At 41.3% G+C, this 16530-nt stretch overlaps 2 protein-coding genes across 3 annotated transcripts; both read right to left on the bottom strand.

The window, feature by feature from the left end:
* Positions 1 to 335: 335 nt before the first annotated feature.
* Positions 336 to 2671, bottom strand: PER42 (Peroxidase 42). Of its 2 annotated transcripts, XM_035960329.1 has the most exons (5): positions 2516 to 2671; positions 2310 to 2421; positions 1671 to 2157; positions 1308 to 1493; positions 336 to 1206 (listed from the first exon to the last, which is right to left on the bottom strand). In XM_035960329.1, the coding sequence occupies exons 3-5, from the start codon at positions 1896 to 1898 to the stop codon at positions 655 to 657; spliced, it is 966 nt and encodes a 321-aa protein (XP_035816222.1). In that variant the 5' UTR covers positions 1899 to 2157; positions 2310 to 2421; positions 2516 to 2671; the 3' UTR covers positions 336 to 654. The 2 variants fall into 2 exon arrangements, with proteins under 2 accessions (XP_035816222.1, NP_001241719.1); NM_001254790.2 differs by lacking the exons at positions 2310 to 2421; positions 2516 to 2671 and having other exon boundaries at positions 1671 to 1981.
* An 8740-nt stretch (positions 2672 to 11411) lies between these two features.
* Positions 11412 to 13008, bottom strand: LOC100383323 (uncharacterized). Its single transcript, NM_001175981.1, is given in 3 exon segments — positions 11412 to 12178; positions 12291 to 12488; positions 12697 to 13008. Coding segments are annotated over 3 exon segments (963 nt in total). The 5' UTR covers positions 12904 to 13008; the 3' UTR covers positions 11412 to 11620.
* Between the last annotated feature and the right edge of the window lie 3522 nt (positions 13009 to 16530).

Below are 16530 nucleotides of genomic sequence, written 5' to 3'. Positions count from 1 at the left end.
CTGAAACAAACATGCCCATACCCGGAAGACCATGCATATATAGAGCGCAATCCACCTCTAACAATTGAAGAAGTGCGGTCCATATTATTATTTGCCAGGGTTTACAATTTCGGACGAAAATTTCCGAAATTGCCTTGATTTTGGTGGGGTCCGAAAAAATATATGCTTCCAAAATTGGTATTTTTAATATAAATTATATCATTCTTTGTTTTAAAAAGTATTGAATCTATTTGATTTTGACCTAGAATTTCCGAAAATTCGGAAATTTCTTGTTTTTCGCCGGGGGCCGAAATTTGTTTTTTCCGAAATCGTAAACCAATATTTGCCCACAAATCTTGCATACGCACTGAATTATTATTAATTAGTACTGGACACCCAAGCATTTGGCCTCAGAGATATAGATATGTAGCCACAATGAGAGTGATATATAATGTGGTAATAGCTTGTGTACCTAATTAATCTCCCAACGCGCGCCTTTGCGCTACGAGAGGTCCTTGTTACATACGTAGATCCATACAAACATCACTCGTCGTTATACATACTCGTACGTATAGATCTCTGTTTGCATTGGTATAGTAGTTTCCAGATGTATGCGTATCATGCACGTACGATACGATTGCGCAGGATCGTCTATCGGACGTCCGTCCTTAATTATTAGGACGAGTTGAGCTTCCAGCAGGTGAGCCTGATCTGCCCACTGGTCCCGGTGAGCGGGCCGAGGTTCCCCATCTTCACCATGGCCGCCGTGAAGGCGCTGGTGAAGGCGGCCGAGCTGGACGCAAAGTTGCTGACCGTGCTGTCGGTGCTGCCGTTGTTGAACAGCTCCTGGTCCGAGTGCAGCAGCCCCTTCTGCGACAGCAGGTTCTTGTAGTAGTCGTTGTCGAACACGGTCGGGGTCATGGTGTCCAGCGGCGCCAGGCTGCTGCCGCCGGACATGGGGCAGTTGGCCTTGAGCGACGTCGCGAAGGCCGCGTTGATGTTCGTGTCGTTGTAGATGTGGCCGTTGAAGCTCGAGCACTGGGCCTGCCCGATTGTGTGAGCGCCTGAGAGAGCGACCATGTCGGTCGCGTCGAGGTTCTTCTTGCTGTACGCGGCTAACAGTGCTTGGAGGCTCGACGTCGGAGGTGGGAGGTCGCTTGTCTGGCTAGGGAACGAACCGGTCGAGTCCCTTCTGCCCAGAAGCACGGTCCACGAAGGCCCGCCGAGCTGCATATGCACCACGCATACGATCGGAATTAGTTAGTTAGTTTGCAAACCAACAAGCTACTAGCCAGCAAATTAATAGGCACGGTGATGTAGCTACGTACCGCGACAACTCCGTCGCGGGCGGCGACGGCGAGGATGTCGGCGCAGGAGACGACGCCCGGGCACGCCGCCTCCACCTGCGCCTTGATGCTGTTGACGACGTCGAAGGCCCTCGGGTTCAGAGTTAGGTTCGGCGGCTGGGTCTGCTCCCCGGACGTGTCGTTCAGCAGAATGGACGCGTCGCAGCCCTGGTGGACCACCAGAAATTTCACCATGATGCCTCCTGGTTAATTAATCGCATGCATATACGACGTGCTAATCTTTTATCTTCAAATTAAAATGCACGACGATGCTAGCTAGCTAGAAAGGAAATCATGCTTATATATAAGTAGATAGATAGATGCATCTGAGACAGCTAGACTTGCTTGGACGAAGCAGTCGTGGAAGTGGAGCCGGAGCAGCGACGCCCCCACACGAGCCTGCTGCGCCACGGCGGAGTTCACGCCGCTGCTGATGGTGGACATCGCGCTGGGGCACGACGTGTCGTAGAACGTCGACGACAGCTGTGCCGACGCCGTTGAGGCCGACAGCGCCGCCGCCACCACCACCACCAACAGGCTAATAATAAGGCAAGAACCAGAGGAGGTAGCCATGGCTGTGCCTATGCTTTGCTTAATTTCTACTAGCTTAGCTTATTAATCCTGCACTTCTGCTAGCCTCCTTTGCTGTATTATTGTGTTGTGTTGTGTGGTGTGCATAGAGGTTGCTCTACTCCATGCATATTTATAGGGCCCACTGATGCCTGCATGCCGCTAGGGGACCAGAAACCATCCAAATCGGGCGCCAAACTTGGTCCAGGTTTAGTCTCCGAAAGCCAGCATATGCACACAGTGTGTTGACCAGCCAGCACATCTGAATTGCGTTACATTAATTGGCATAAAATACAAGAGAATATATATATATAGGAGTATATATGTTAGGCTGAGATTCAGCATCAGCTAGCGCAGTTTTATGTGCAAGCATCTAATGAAAGGCCCCCCGCGCGCGAAGAAAAGTATGCATACCGACAAGATAATTTAGCCGATGTCGTTGAGGAGATACTAGCTGGTTGGTGTACGTGTGTTTCTTTTGAACTCCCCTGTCAGCTCCAGCTGGCTGCTGAGGCTGTCCGCAACACTATATCACACAATGCAGCCACGTCAGCAAAATTCTATAATGGTATCTCATAGATATTTACATCTTGATTCTATGATATGCAAAGGAAACCCACATGGAAATGGTAGTTTCTTTTCTTCACTCCAGTCGGGAATAATTGCTATGGCCGGCACCAACTTTCTAGAGACGCTAGCTTGTTTGTCAATTGTCATGCATATGTTTATAGGTGGCCAGTGGAATAGAATAGTGTATGCGAACCAGTGGCGCAGCATCTGCATTCTGTAGTGTACCTTTCTGCAGTTATATAGTACAGGCAGCTAGCTAGCTCGCAATACAACGAACATAATGGTTGGTACCAAGTGCCGGTCAAGGATAGACAGACAGGCGGCACGTCACATGAGCAATACGCGTGTGTGCTGCAAATAATGTATGTACACAGCATTATGCATTAAACCCGGGGCATGCATGCATGTTATGTGCAGATGCCAACTAGAAGCATCGTAACGTAACCATCTTCGTCTTTATGTCTTGATAATCAAGTACAAACGGAAGCATTTGCGTTAGAATTCCCTGTCGGTTGTTTGTGTTGTAAAAACACACACCCCACAGGCGCGCAAATATATATTATATATTGTTGAGAAACTATTGTATTGACTGAAGATAATTACTATCTTCATTCTTAAATATTTATCGTCCGCTAGATCTTTTTTAAACTAAATTGCGATAAATAAAAAAAAGAAGGGAATGAGCCCATCGAATTGATACATCCGTCTTAAGAAGGTTGCATTATGTTTAATTATACATAGTAGAAAAACCAGAACTATGATTACAAACGTAACGACACTATATATCTGCTTTGGCCGGCGCTCCAATGGATGTGCTGTAACTAACTATCTCTTCTCGTTAATATACAAAATATATAGTCTTCCTTAGTACTCACTCTGTTTCTTTTTAGTTGTCGCTGGATAGTGTAAAATTAAACTATCCAGCGACAACTAAAAAGAAACAGAGAGAATATTAAGAAAAGGAGAGAGAGAGTTGAGGACCGTTTAGCGGTATACCCAACGCCGCACCTCGGGGTCGAGGTGGGCGGCCGTCCAGGGACCTAAAATATTAGAGCCCCATCAAGTATATACTTAATTATAATACTTAGTTATTTAATCAGTCCAAATAATGTTGGATTGGTTAATCCGTCTAATGCTACAACCTACTACCTTGTCCACGTAACGTAAGCCAGAAACGGCTACTGGTCAACTCGCATATATAAGCCCGTTTCTAAGTCAGGACTCAGAGCAGAATACATCCAAAAATATAATTCCTATCGTGGTGTCGCCGCCACAAAGAACTAGACAGAACTGCAAACGTCGAGACACATCGTCGATGATCGGAGTATGCGTATATCATAGTCAAGAGCTAGTTAATTATGTTTGTTTTCTGGCATAGATGACATCACAAATTAGGATTCTATTAGTAAGCAAAAAGGCCAAATCAAATAAATAAAGGCTAGAAATCTCAGACATGTATTGTTCGACCAGAATGGCACAATACTCCTTTTGTTGTTGAACGACATGCAGCAAACTCTGAGATAAAAGGACACATAACCCCCCTAGCAACACGAAGTTATGAGAATACTGAAAGATTATTCTGTAAAAAAAATCAATATGACATGATTGTCATTTTACTTGTTGAAATGAAGTCAACTACTTGCTCCAAACGACGAATGGTGTGCATGAGCCCCTGAAGTTTTTTATGGCTAACTATTGTATTTGGCAATAATCACAATAAGTTGCAGTTGTCGTTGCGTGTCTCACTGGAAGTTGAGGCTATCCTTTCACGTTGAAGAAAAAATGTAGTATTCATGCTACTACATTAATATAAGTCCATAGCTCACTGCATAAATCCTCTATCTGTAATGTGCGTAATATTTCCCAAATAAATCACCACAATAACATACATTGGCCACAATTGGACGATTCTGGTTGGTGATTTTGTTGGTATGCTTTTATAAACATCTCAACATTAGGGAAAGAAATGACATATTGTGTAATGCATAAATATTCTATAAAATGCACAAAAATCGAACTAAACCTCTCATCCGGTGTGTACTCATGTGTATATGGAGTTTGCCAAAAATCGTTGATTATGCCTCCCCAGGATCTTGCCTTCACTTGCCGAGGGGCCTTTGTTCGTGGTGGCTTGAATGACGATGAGCCGGCTTTCTTGTGTGGGTCTCTGCGTGGTCGCCCTTGGCAGGAACGACCGAGGGCCTCTTTGCTGATACGACGAAGTCTCAAGTCGCATGGAGCCCTAGACCCAAACGTGGTTAGCTCTGGCCAGCGTAGTCTGATCGAGGTTGGGCTCGGCCTTCGCTCCAACAGCATGAGTGTTTGGAGCTCTCTTATTAGGTCATTTATAAATGTAATCGAGGTTGAACCAATAATCATAGAGTGAAAGTTGTGAGTCTGAAGTTCAGATATTTATGTGCACTATCAAAATATTGTGATGATTCAAGTGGTTTTGATAGAGACTCATCCCCACATGTGTGTTGAATAAACACTGTTTCACTATGTAATATATCTAACAAATGACATGATTTAAAATATACATTTAGAAGGATCCTGAAGACCTATAATGAGATCCTAAGAGGATGACTCATATTCTTGAATTATAAATATGCAACATATAAATCTTATACTAGATAATACATTCTCGACGAATGATCGCTCTATTGTGTAGAGAGAATATATCCTAGTTGAGATTATAATTCCCTGATGAAACCTTTCTAGAAGAAATAAAGTATGAGTTGAACACCAAAATTTTGATAATCCCTATAAAGGGACAAAGACACATATAGAACTGAGAAAAAATAAGATAAGCTACCAAAGGACTTGAAGTTCGCCTGATAAGCACGTGTGTATGTCATGAGTTTTACTAGGAGTAGAGATGGCAATGGGTACCCGAAACCCGAAACCCGATGGGTTTTTACCCCATTAGGGTACGGGTTTGGGCCAATTTTCATACCCATGGGTTTGTTAATGGGCATAAATCTGTACCCAGCGGGTTTATGGGTACGGGTTTGTTCCTATAGTACCCAAACCCGTGAACCCGTGGGTTTTTTAAACCCGACCAAACCTAGTGCATATTGTCATTTTATTTTATAAACGAACAACAAACTTGTTATTCCTTATTTGCTTCATAATTTTTAACAATTGGTGAATGTATCAGTAATCGGTGAGAGTGTTGCTTGCTTGCTATTATAGTTTTTACTAGCGTTATATATGTGGTGGATGGATAACTTAGTGCAAGGTCACTTAATTATACAACTTATTATTTGTATTTCATTCTCTCTACTAATAATTTTTATACCAAATCATGAACTCGTTGTTCATTACATAGATTTTGGATCATGATATCATTAATCATTATGATACTTATTGATTATGAGAAGATAATTATATTGGAGATGAAACCCGCGGGTAACCCATGGGTACCCGTTAACCCGATGGGTACGGGTTTGGGCAAAATCTCAAACCCGTCACGGGTACTGGTTTTTTAATGGGCATAGATATTTTTCACGGGTACGGGTTTGGGACGGCAAAACCCAGCGGGTTTGTACCCGTTGCCATCTCTAACTAGGAGTATGTATGTACACTCGTGTATTCCACCAGATGTCGAATTGTGGTATCCTCTAAAGCCCTGATGGTAGGAACCCAGAAGGTTTAGGTGTTACCAGCGAAATATCCCTATTGTACCAATGATCGACTATATCGATGTATCTGATTGATGAAGAACCCTTGATGGATTATGATCTTTGATAGACTTATGTTACATAGCAGTTTCAAAGAATGAATGCCAGGAGTGATTAATCTTATCTGAAGTGTGTATTATTGTGACTATGTATCCCTTAAGTCCTCTGGAAGGACAAATTATTTGCTTTGCACTACTATATATATTGTGGTGTATGATAGAATTAAAAGTGTAGCGCCTCAACCACATCCATCCTCATTGTTATAGATGAGCGATGAGACACATCTTGAAGAATATGTTCGAGTGATGAAGGATAACAATCTTGACAAAAGTCATCGTCAGGGGGAACAAATGCTTAATATTGATCACAATTGTGAGACACTAAATTTCATATTGTATGCTCTGAAGGAGTTAGCTTGATGATCAATATATGAACATTTATGGAAGTTTCTATCAAATATGTAGATCCAGTCAATCGAACACCACCAGTCAAAGTGGATTTTTTATATGTTGATATGTGCACTTACCTCGCATACCCAGAAGTGAGTTGATGTGAAGTTCCTGAAATAATCCTTGCAACAATATGCAATTCGTTTGCTAAATCTTTATGTTCATATACTTCTAGAAGAAGTTGTTTTTTCCCTTGAGAAGGTTTTTTAAGGATCAGGGGAGCACATTTCTATAGTTATCCCTGGTAGAAGATTCGATGCAATCCATATCGAGAAGATCGAAATTTGTCCTAATAACAGTAGTTGTACCCTTTTTCTTCTTAGTGAGTTTTTCTGAAGTTTCTCAAATGAGGTTTTAAACGAAACAATAAAGTGCAAACGCAATTTGCACATTTTCCCACTAGGTTTTTGGGAGTTTTAACGAGGCACTTGGGCGGTATTTACCCAAGGAGGATTTTAAGAATAATGGATTATGTTGGCAAATAACGATTTTACCTCTTGGGGTCACATGTCTCTATATATAAAACATGTATCCTCTTATAATGAATAAAAGAGAAAGATGTCAGATGTCCAACCCTACATCCTATGTCTTGTGAGTTTTCCTGTGGTGCTTCTGGAAAGATAAACGGGTCTTACACAATTTCTCGCGTTTGATCTGCTAATGAGATGGAAGGGAGCAGATATGGTTATTAAGAAAAACTACTCTGCTATAGCAGTACCATTCATTCAGTGATGACTACTAGTGGTATATATGTAGCCTCTCAACACGTCATTCTCATCTAGCTAGCTCGACATTGACCATATGGGTCCACATGAGTGGCACGGGACGAAACAGCTTGGACGAGTGTGTTGGATGATTAGGCGCAAAGTCAGCAAATGTCCAAAGGGAATCAACCTTTGCCTGACCCGTTCAGCCATGCATTCTCGCATTATGAAAGCGTTATCAGTAAGCATCAACATGATTAACCAACGATGCTGACATCGACTTGATTTTAATTGTCAAAAAAAAGCACAACCTAGTGTTGTCAACTCGTTGTACCGTACGTACCTAGTAAAAGTCAAGCTTGTGGAGCTAGCACCGTTAACCTTGTTCCGAGCTAGGAGAGTTCTATTTTGGGCTTGTAATGTGTAAGGTGTTTGTGAGCTAGACGAAGAGGTGGTAATTTAATTTATGCTGTATTTGCGTGCATACTTTTAATAATTGTGTTTTTATTATTGGTAGAATTTTAAATAGATAAACTCGACAGGTAGATAAAATTTTCACTGTATTTAAGAGGATCTTTAAGAGGACCCTAAACTAGGTTGTATTATAAAATATAGGGCTTAGGACCACAAAACACCCTCCAAAAGTGACCGTGTTTCATAAAAAATCATCAATTGAAATTTGTAGATCTCAAAAATTTGTGCAACTTGGTAGTTGATAACTTTTCATTTTAATTCATTTAGTGTCTCAAACAATCAATTTACAGCCAGCTTGTTATGATATGTGGAAAAGATAACGTAATATAGGCATAATTTATATAGGGGTGGAGTGCTAGAACAGATTACACAAAAGAGGAAACTCATCAGTTCGGCATGTGTAGTTTGTGCGAAAAGTGTCACGACTTGCCCTTGCTGATGGGTGCCTCCCATGATTTAAAAAAATGATATTTTTGGGCAGGTTTATTTTTTGTCGAGTCCCGTCATTCGGTAAAAATCTTAGTCGAGTGTCTGACAAAAAATACTCGATAAAAAACCCTTTGTCGATAACGTTTTTGTCGTGTACCCTTTGACGAGTGTATTTCTAGCTTTGTCGAGTGGCCTACACTGATTCCAGTAGTGAGAGGTGGAGGAAGTTGAGCCAGCTGGAGAGCTTACTCAAGAATCTATGTGTTAGTGGTTGAGGATGGAGTTTAGGGGAGAACGTGATGGCTTCTACAAATGTCATTTCTAACAATAACTTTGATGCTAGAACATTTGAGTTGGAGGAGGCCAATGACAAAAGGACCATGTTGATATTTTCCCTTTAATTTGTTCAGATGAAGAACAAGCAAAAGCAGATGGAGAAGGACATTATGAAGATGGGTAAGGCTATCTTTAGCAGCTTACCCATCTCCATACCCCATATTGAAACTTTACTCTACGAATAATTCAGTATACAATACAAAATAGTGCAAAACAATGTTTTCGGTGATTATATGGGTGAACTTCTGGACACGGTATAAGTAGGATGGATATATGATGAGGTTCATGGAAATCCATGGTTTAGCCGTTGAGTTGATACAAGAGTGTTAATGTACAAGTACACGACAACTACCGGAATTCGGCTCTTTTCCAAGTAACAAATGTTTTGCCAAGTGTTATTTTGCACTCGGCAAAGAAACTCTTTGCCGAAAGCCAAGTAAAAACCCTCGGTAAAAGAAAACACTCGGGAAAGAAGCTCTTTGCCGAGTGTTTTATTTTTGACACTCGGCAAAGAGTTTCTTTGCCGAGTGCTTTTTTTAACACTCAGCAAAGAGCTTCTTTGCCGAGTGTAAAATATATAACACTCGGCAAAGAGCTTCTTTGCCATGTGTTTTTTTCAACACTAGACAAAGACAATTTAAAAATCACATTTTAAAGCAGTAAATTAATTCAAATGAAAACGTTTTTAACTACAAATTTATATAACTCATCATGATGTACAATTTATATTTTGAACATTTCTTCGTATGACAAAACAAAAGTAAATTTATTCATAAAACCTATATCTCTCTCGTAGTTTATGAAACTACGAGAGAGATGTATTAGATTTGTGCATATTGTTAGAACCATCATGTGAGATGAACTTGACCAAACAATCAAAATAAACTTTGTAGATCTTGAGAAGTTATAGAATTTTGTAGTTGGCAACCTTTTCATCTGAAGTCGTCTTGTCAATTAAAACTACGTCTGAATTTAAAAATTTAAAAATTTGTATTTTAAAAACGACATCGAAAGAAAAAACCACCAACATGAAAGTTGTGGGTATTGAAGAGTTATAAAACTTTGTAATTGACAATGTTTTGGTTTGAAATCATCTTGTCATGCAAAACTATGTTTGAATTTTAAAATTTGAAATTTTGAAACTACTTCGGATGGAAAAAACACCAAAATAAAAGTTATAGGTCTAAAAATATAATGAAACTTTGTAATTGACAATTTTTTGATTTGAGATCATCTAATCATTGAAAAAATCGTGTGAATTTTTCAAATTTGAAATTCAAATTTTGTAAACAACCTTGGACGTAGAAACTATCAAAATAGAACTTGTAGATCTTGAAAAGTTATGAAACTTTATAGTTGGTCACATTTTCAAATGAATTCATTTAGTGTCTTAAATAATCAAATTACTCTCGGTTTATTATATTACATGAGGAATGAAAACGTAGTATGAACAAAATTGATGTAGTAGTGTAGTGGTAGAGGAGGGTATGCGCGAGAGAGGTTTGCGAATTCGAATCTCACCATTCAAAAAACATGTAAAATTTAATTCAAATTCAAAATAATATGAAAATGATAGGGCGATGTGGGTATGTTAATGGGATAGTGTTGGGGACTTGTTCGTATAAGTTAAAAAATGTTTTGCTATTTTTGGGGGTTTTGCGATTTACACTCGGCAAAGTTTTTGCCGAGTATCCGAAAAAAATATTTGGCAAAGAACCCTTTGTCGATAAAATGTTTGCTGAATATTCTTTGCCGACTGTAACACTCGACAAAGGATTTATTGTGTGTAAAATGGTCTTTACCAAGTGTCTTAGACACTCGGCAAAGAACACGATTCCGGTAGTGGACCGAGGAGTTAAGGCAGCTCAAATCGGTAGTACATGTTGAAGTTCCTAGCGTACCTAACTACAAATATATTAGCATGACCAACAAGACCATATGTCACACCGTATTGTTGGCGAGGAAGATGGTTCATGACAGTAAGGATGATATAATTCAAAAGGAAATGACATTGAGACACTTGAGCAACTTAAATTTGTTTTTGTTAAAGGGCTAGTAGCTATGCAGTTAGGCACCATATAGCTAGGCCTACACACAGGTATGGCACACTTGACGTTGTCAGCATTTTCACGGTATTTAATTTATGTGCCTTCGCTCATATTTTTCTTTTAGAATATATACTTATAAAATCAAATGGTTTTTTGTGGGATTCATGAAAGCACTTTGATTTGAAGAAAACACTATGCTAGATTGATGAACTAGCTAACGTTTGATCAATCATTTCATTGAAACAGATTTGTTTGTGTGGCGCAAAAGCTAGAAGTGGTCGTTAGTAATTATTAGATGTGATCTCAGCTAACCGAGATCAACTTGCCATAAAGTTAAAGGTTCTCCCTCCAGTTCTAATTAGAAGAGATAACTAAAAGATTGTATCATACAAATCTAAGACTCTAAATAATAAATATAACTAATAGACAATATGTATAGAGAGTCGTGAAAAGTTATATTCTTCGTGAAAAATCTGTCTTTTGTATTTTTTTTGACTTAGCTTCGTAGAAATTGCGCCCTAATGGCCGATTCCCAGGCGGCCACGCGGGGCAAACACGTACGTCCGAAACCGTGCGGACGGCTTCTACTTAGAAAAGAGGGGAAAACGACAGAACGATGTCTAAAACGAACAGGAGGGAATATCTTTTAGTGCCAAATCTACTACTATCCTTCAAATTTCATATTTAGTTAGTAACATGGTATTAAACACACTGATGACAGTACCACGAAATAACTGTTGGACAGGTGGGATATTTAATAAGCAGACAAGCATAGAGAAGCACACAGTTAAGCCAGGGAGTCCTTTGCATAAAGCCTAGCTCTGAAATGTATGACGTGCATCTTTTCTTTGAGCAATTGATCGGGCTGATACATATATGCCGCTTTTGCAGCTAGTATCTAAAATTAAAGTCGCACTCGTCCCTTTCAAACGATTCGTTGAATATACCACTAGCTAGTCACATGGTGGCTTAGCCTTATTATTCGCATGTGAATATACCACTCTTTTTTGCGTATGGTGATTATTATTAATCTTAGTTCACTGTGGAGCAGGTAAGCCTGATCTGGCCCTGAGATCCGGTGAGCGGGCTGAGGTTGCCCATCTTCACCATGGCCGCGGCGAAGGCGCTGCTGAAGGCGGCCGAGTTGGACGCGAAGTTCCTGACGGTGTTGTCGGTGCTGCCGCCGTTGAAGAGCTCCTGGTCCGAGTGCAGGAGCCCCTTCTGGCTCAGCAGGTTGCTGTAGTAGGCGTTGTCGAAGCTGTACGGCGTGGTGGTGTCGAGCGGCGCCAGGTTGCCGTCGCCGGAGCCGGTGGGCCGGGGGCAGTTGGCCTTGAGCGAGCTCGCGAAGCCCTGGTTGATGTTGGTGTCGTTGTAGATGTGGTCCCTGAAGTTCTTGCACTGCGCCTGCCCGATGGTGTGCGCGCCGGAGAGCGTGGCCATCTCGGTCGCGGTGAAACCCTTGTTGCCGAACGCTGTTATGAGCTGGCCGAGGTTGAAGAAGGGAGGCGGCAGGTCGCTGTTCGCCAGGGACAGGCTCGCCGTCGTCGAGTCCCTCCGCCCCAGAGGAACCGTCCATGACGGCCCGCCCAACTGCACGTCAGCATATGCGTCAGAAATCGATTTGATGCAGCAGCTGCATGCATGGTGTGGATCATTACCAAGCCCCTCTCTACGCATGCAGTCGTGGTCTTTCTTTGCTTACCGCGACGACGGAATCACGGGCGGCGACGGCGAGGATGTCGGCGCAGGAGACGGTCTGCTTGCAGACTGCCTCCACCTGTGCCTTGATGTTGGCGATGACGTCGAAGCCCCTCAGCGACCCGGCGTTGGGCGCAGCACCCTGCTCGCCGGTGAAGCCCGTGGCGGCGTTGTCGGCAAGCAGCACCGACGCGTCGCACCCCTGATGTCATCGAGAACATTAATTTAATTAATAGGAACTAACTGTCACATCGGGGGTGTAAAAAATTCTTACTGCTCATGCAAACAGGAGCGCTCTTAAACACAGTGAGTGAAGTGCATGCAGTTAGTAAGTGATGGCCGTGTACAGATAAACTGCATAAGGAAGCGATCGAAGCTAGGGAATGAATGAATGAATGAGCTGAGCTTGCCTGGACAAAGCAGTCATGGAAGTGCAGCCTGAGCAAGGAGGCCCCCATGCGGTTCTCCTTCTGCACGGCGGCGTTCACGGCGCTCTTGATGGTGGACAGCGCGTTGGGGCACGACGAGTCGTAGAACGTCGGCGAGAGCTGCGCGGACGCCACCGCCGCCAAGCACAGGAGAAGCAGCAGGCAGGATGAGACCGAGGAAGACGCCATGGCGGCCAGGAGATAGCTACTACTAGCAAAGAGACGACGATGCAATGTACTACGTAGCTAGTGCTAGTGCTGCTACTACAGATCGCCGATCGAGCTCTATTGCTGAGATGGGTGTGGAATGCGCTGCATTGCATGCAGATATATATAGGCACACGCCGTGATTCACTTTTTTTCTCCATCAGTCCTGCCATGCTGCATTTTCTGCGGATTATTCTATACATGAGTGCACACGTATGGAGCCAAAAAACGATGGCAAAGTCGGCAGGGCCGCAGCAAAGTGCATGTACAATGCACACGTTTATCAACGGGTGGTGCTTGCTTCAGGATAGCTTCGACTTGTCAGCTGAACATGTACGTACGTACACGTCCCTCTCAGATTTCCCTACTCTGGCTTCGTTGAATTTCCTTAGTTTCTGGCTAGATATGAGCCTCGAATTTAGCGTAGAATAGAACTATCTAACATGCAACACGTACAAAAGAAGATAGAATAGCTTTTTTTTTTTAAAAAAAAGATCTAGAAATTTTATATTGTTTATTGCAGCTAGCCCCTATATATATTCGCCAAATATGGCCAGAAAGTTTAGTAACATATATAGGATAAGAATGCTCTTCATGCATCTTCTATCCTCACATCATGAACGATATATATCTGGCTCCATATATAATATAAGCATCGTCTATTTTGTGTTGTTTACTTAGACTTGGTTGCCTGTATATTTATTGATTTGAGCGTCTATAATATATAACTGTCGGCAACGACACATTCTAGATGAAATGCTTTTTTATTCCATCATCTAAAAAATGTATACTGTACTCAAGATTTTGTTGAAGGCATGCAAACATTCAAGCGCATGATACATGAAGAGGCTAAGGCATAAGGGATAAACCCTAGAGCTAATAGTTAGTCAGCTAACAAACTATTAGATGGAATAGATTAGCTAACTATTAGATAGCTAATTTTGAGCTAGGTAGGTTGACCTATTGGATTTCTGTAAGCGCCCCTAATATAAGTGTCAAGTGGAGATCGAGAGAGGGCTGCGCTGAAAGGGTAAGGAGTAATGCTATCTTTTGTCAAGTTTTAGCAAACTTTAGTCGCCCAACCCATGTAATGAGCGAATTGTTAGAGCTAACAGTTAGATGAGACTTTAGCTGGATTATGCAACCCCTACAACTTCCAAGTAGTCTCTCCTAAATCAAGTTTTTTGGAAAAAAAAAAGACAAAAACGTGTCTCCAACAGTTCCCCTAAAACGCTCTCAACTTTTTCATAGCTCTTAAAACTACCTCATTTGTAGCTACAAATGATGGGTTTTTTTGGCTCCACAGAAACAATTTGTCGCTTTAAGGGATTTGTTGGAGAAAGTATAAAAATCTACCCCTACTAATTTTTTAGATGTCTATTAAAACTGATTTTGAAGAGTGTCATTTTCTAGGTAGCTCTTGAAGATGTTCTAACAATATTATCTCTACAGGCCGGTTTCAAATAGGCTATAAACAGCTAGCTAGAAAGCGAAACATGATATATAAGCAAGCACTAGTGCATTATTATGGATAGCTCCATGCATGCATGCGAGCAAGGGAAAATTCTTTATATATCTCGATCATGCACTGCACACACGTGGGTCTTAACTCTTAACCGTTAAGTGCCCTACACAAAGGATACCACCAAGCCGAATTATTGTCTTGCCTTGAAATTAGACCAGCATGCATATATAAAATCTGTCTCGTGTATAGTTAAAAATGGCACGATCGCGACATGCATGCGCGCAAGTAGCCCATCAGCGCGCGGTGGGTGCGTACGCACGTTGCAACTTGCAGGACGTAACAGTTATCTGCATGCAGTAAGGAATAATGCTCAGTTGTTTATGCTTCTTTTCTGGACGACCAAGCAAATTAAAAGGGTCCTAACTAACTGTCAGCTCATAGTCAAAGACGTACGAACTGTTTGATCAATCCATATCGATCCATGCATGCTTTTTTTTAGTCTGAAAGTTAGCTACGACATCATGTTTGATCGATTCATTATACATGCATGGCTACTAAATACCAGTTAACTGCGCTCCATGCATCCTAATAAGCTGGAAGAAAAACGAGTAGGCACTGACTGTTTTTTTTCCCACTGCACGCTTGTTCATTATTTAATTGTTTGCATGGTATATATATCCTTGTCACGCATGCACTGTCTCAACTCCCACATCGATCGCAATCAATCCGTTCAGTATGGCGCCATGTTTGGGGTCCTTCTTTCCAGTTTCTGTGTAGGGCCACACAGTTGACTATTCTGAATTTTTGCGCGACTACAGGGTCAACAATTGTGGCCGTGGGCCGTGGCCGTCTTTTATTGAAAACACCAAAATATGCAGCTGCTGCATATATTGTAGCGATCTTTTCCACCATGCATGGCATTTTGGAATTATATTTTTTTTAGATAATGGAACAAAATCCGGCTTTCGCCTCTTTCGAGGGTAGGGCCAAGGTCAGACACCAAATAACAACTCTAAGTACTCGCAAAATAAGGCCAAAACATTTAGCCTAAAAGACTTAAACTCTCTCTTACTCCTCACCGATTCAACACTCACTTAAAAAACGAAAAATGATCAATACAACGTAATCCTATTAGAAAATCTCCAACCCCGATAAGCAAAAAAGTGCATGGCCATCGTCTCCAGATGTCGACAAACTCTTCTTAACAGATCCGCTGAATCGTCACTTCTTTGCAGCTGCGCCCAAAGTCTGAGCCAATGAGTTCCTCTGAATAGAACCTGCAAATAAGTAAACATTTGTGCTCTATTAAATACTAAGTCATTTCTACTTATCCAGATAGCCCAACACAATGCTGAGACACCTGTAATAATGAGATTCTTAGTATTTAAATCCACTCCCATCAACCAGTTCCCAAAGAAATGTTTAACAGATCTAGGTCCTGGTAAACCAAAACAGATTGATATCAACCGCCACATAAAGTGAGCAACATGACAGTTAATAAATAAATGCTGATTGGTTTCATCCAAATTACAAAAGCCACACTTACTGCTACCTTGCCAGTTGCGTTTTGCTAAATTATCTTTCGTCAGCACTACTCCTTTTAATAAGTACCACATAAAGATATTAATCTTAAGTGGCAGTTTAAGTTTCCAGATTTCCTTATGATTAAAAACATTCCCATTATTAATAATACTCATATACATAGATTGAACTGTAAACTGCCCAGAATTAGTTAAACTCCATTTAAAAATGTCCCTATCGACACTCAACTGAACATGTAATATACTCGCCACTAAATTATACCACAAAGTGAGGTTTTGACCGACAAGCGCCCTACGGAATGATACGTTTAAAGGTACTGTAGCCAAAACTGTAGCAACCGTGGCACTTTTATGTCTTACAATATGATAAAGAGACGGGTAACAAATCATAAAGGATTGAGTACCCATCCAAATATCCTGCCAGAACCTTATTTGTTCTCCATTTTTAATAATGAAACTTCCTAGGTTAAGGAAGGTGTCCTTTACTTTTATTAACCCCGACCAAAAATGTGAATCACCATGTTTAAGTTTCACATTCGACAACGGATATCTCTTAAGATATTTGTTACGCACCAATTGTTGCCACATCCCATCCTCATTAAT

Source organism: Zea mays, chromosome 7 (assembly GCF_902167145.1).
Source record: "Zea mays cultivar B73 chromosome 7, Zm-B73-REFERENCE-NAM-5.0, whole genome shotgun sequence".
Lineage (NCBI taxonomy): Eukaryota > Viridiplantae > Streptophyta > Magnoliopsida > Poales > Poaceae > Zea > Zea mays.
Note: the sequence above shows the minus strand (reverse complement) of the source record. Positions and strands in the feature narration are given on the sequence as shown.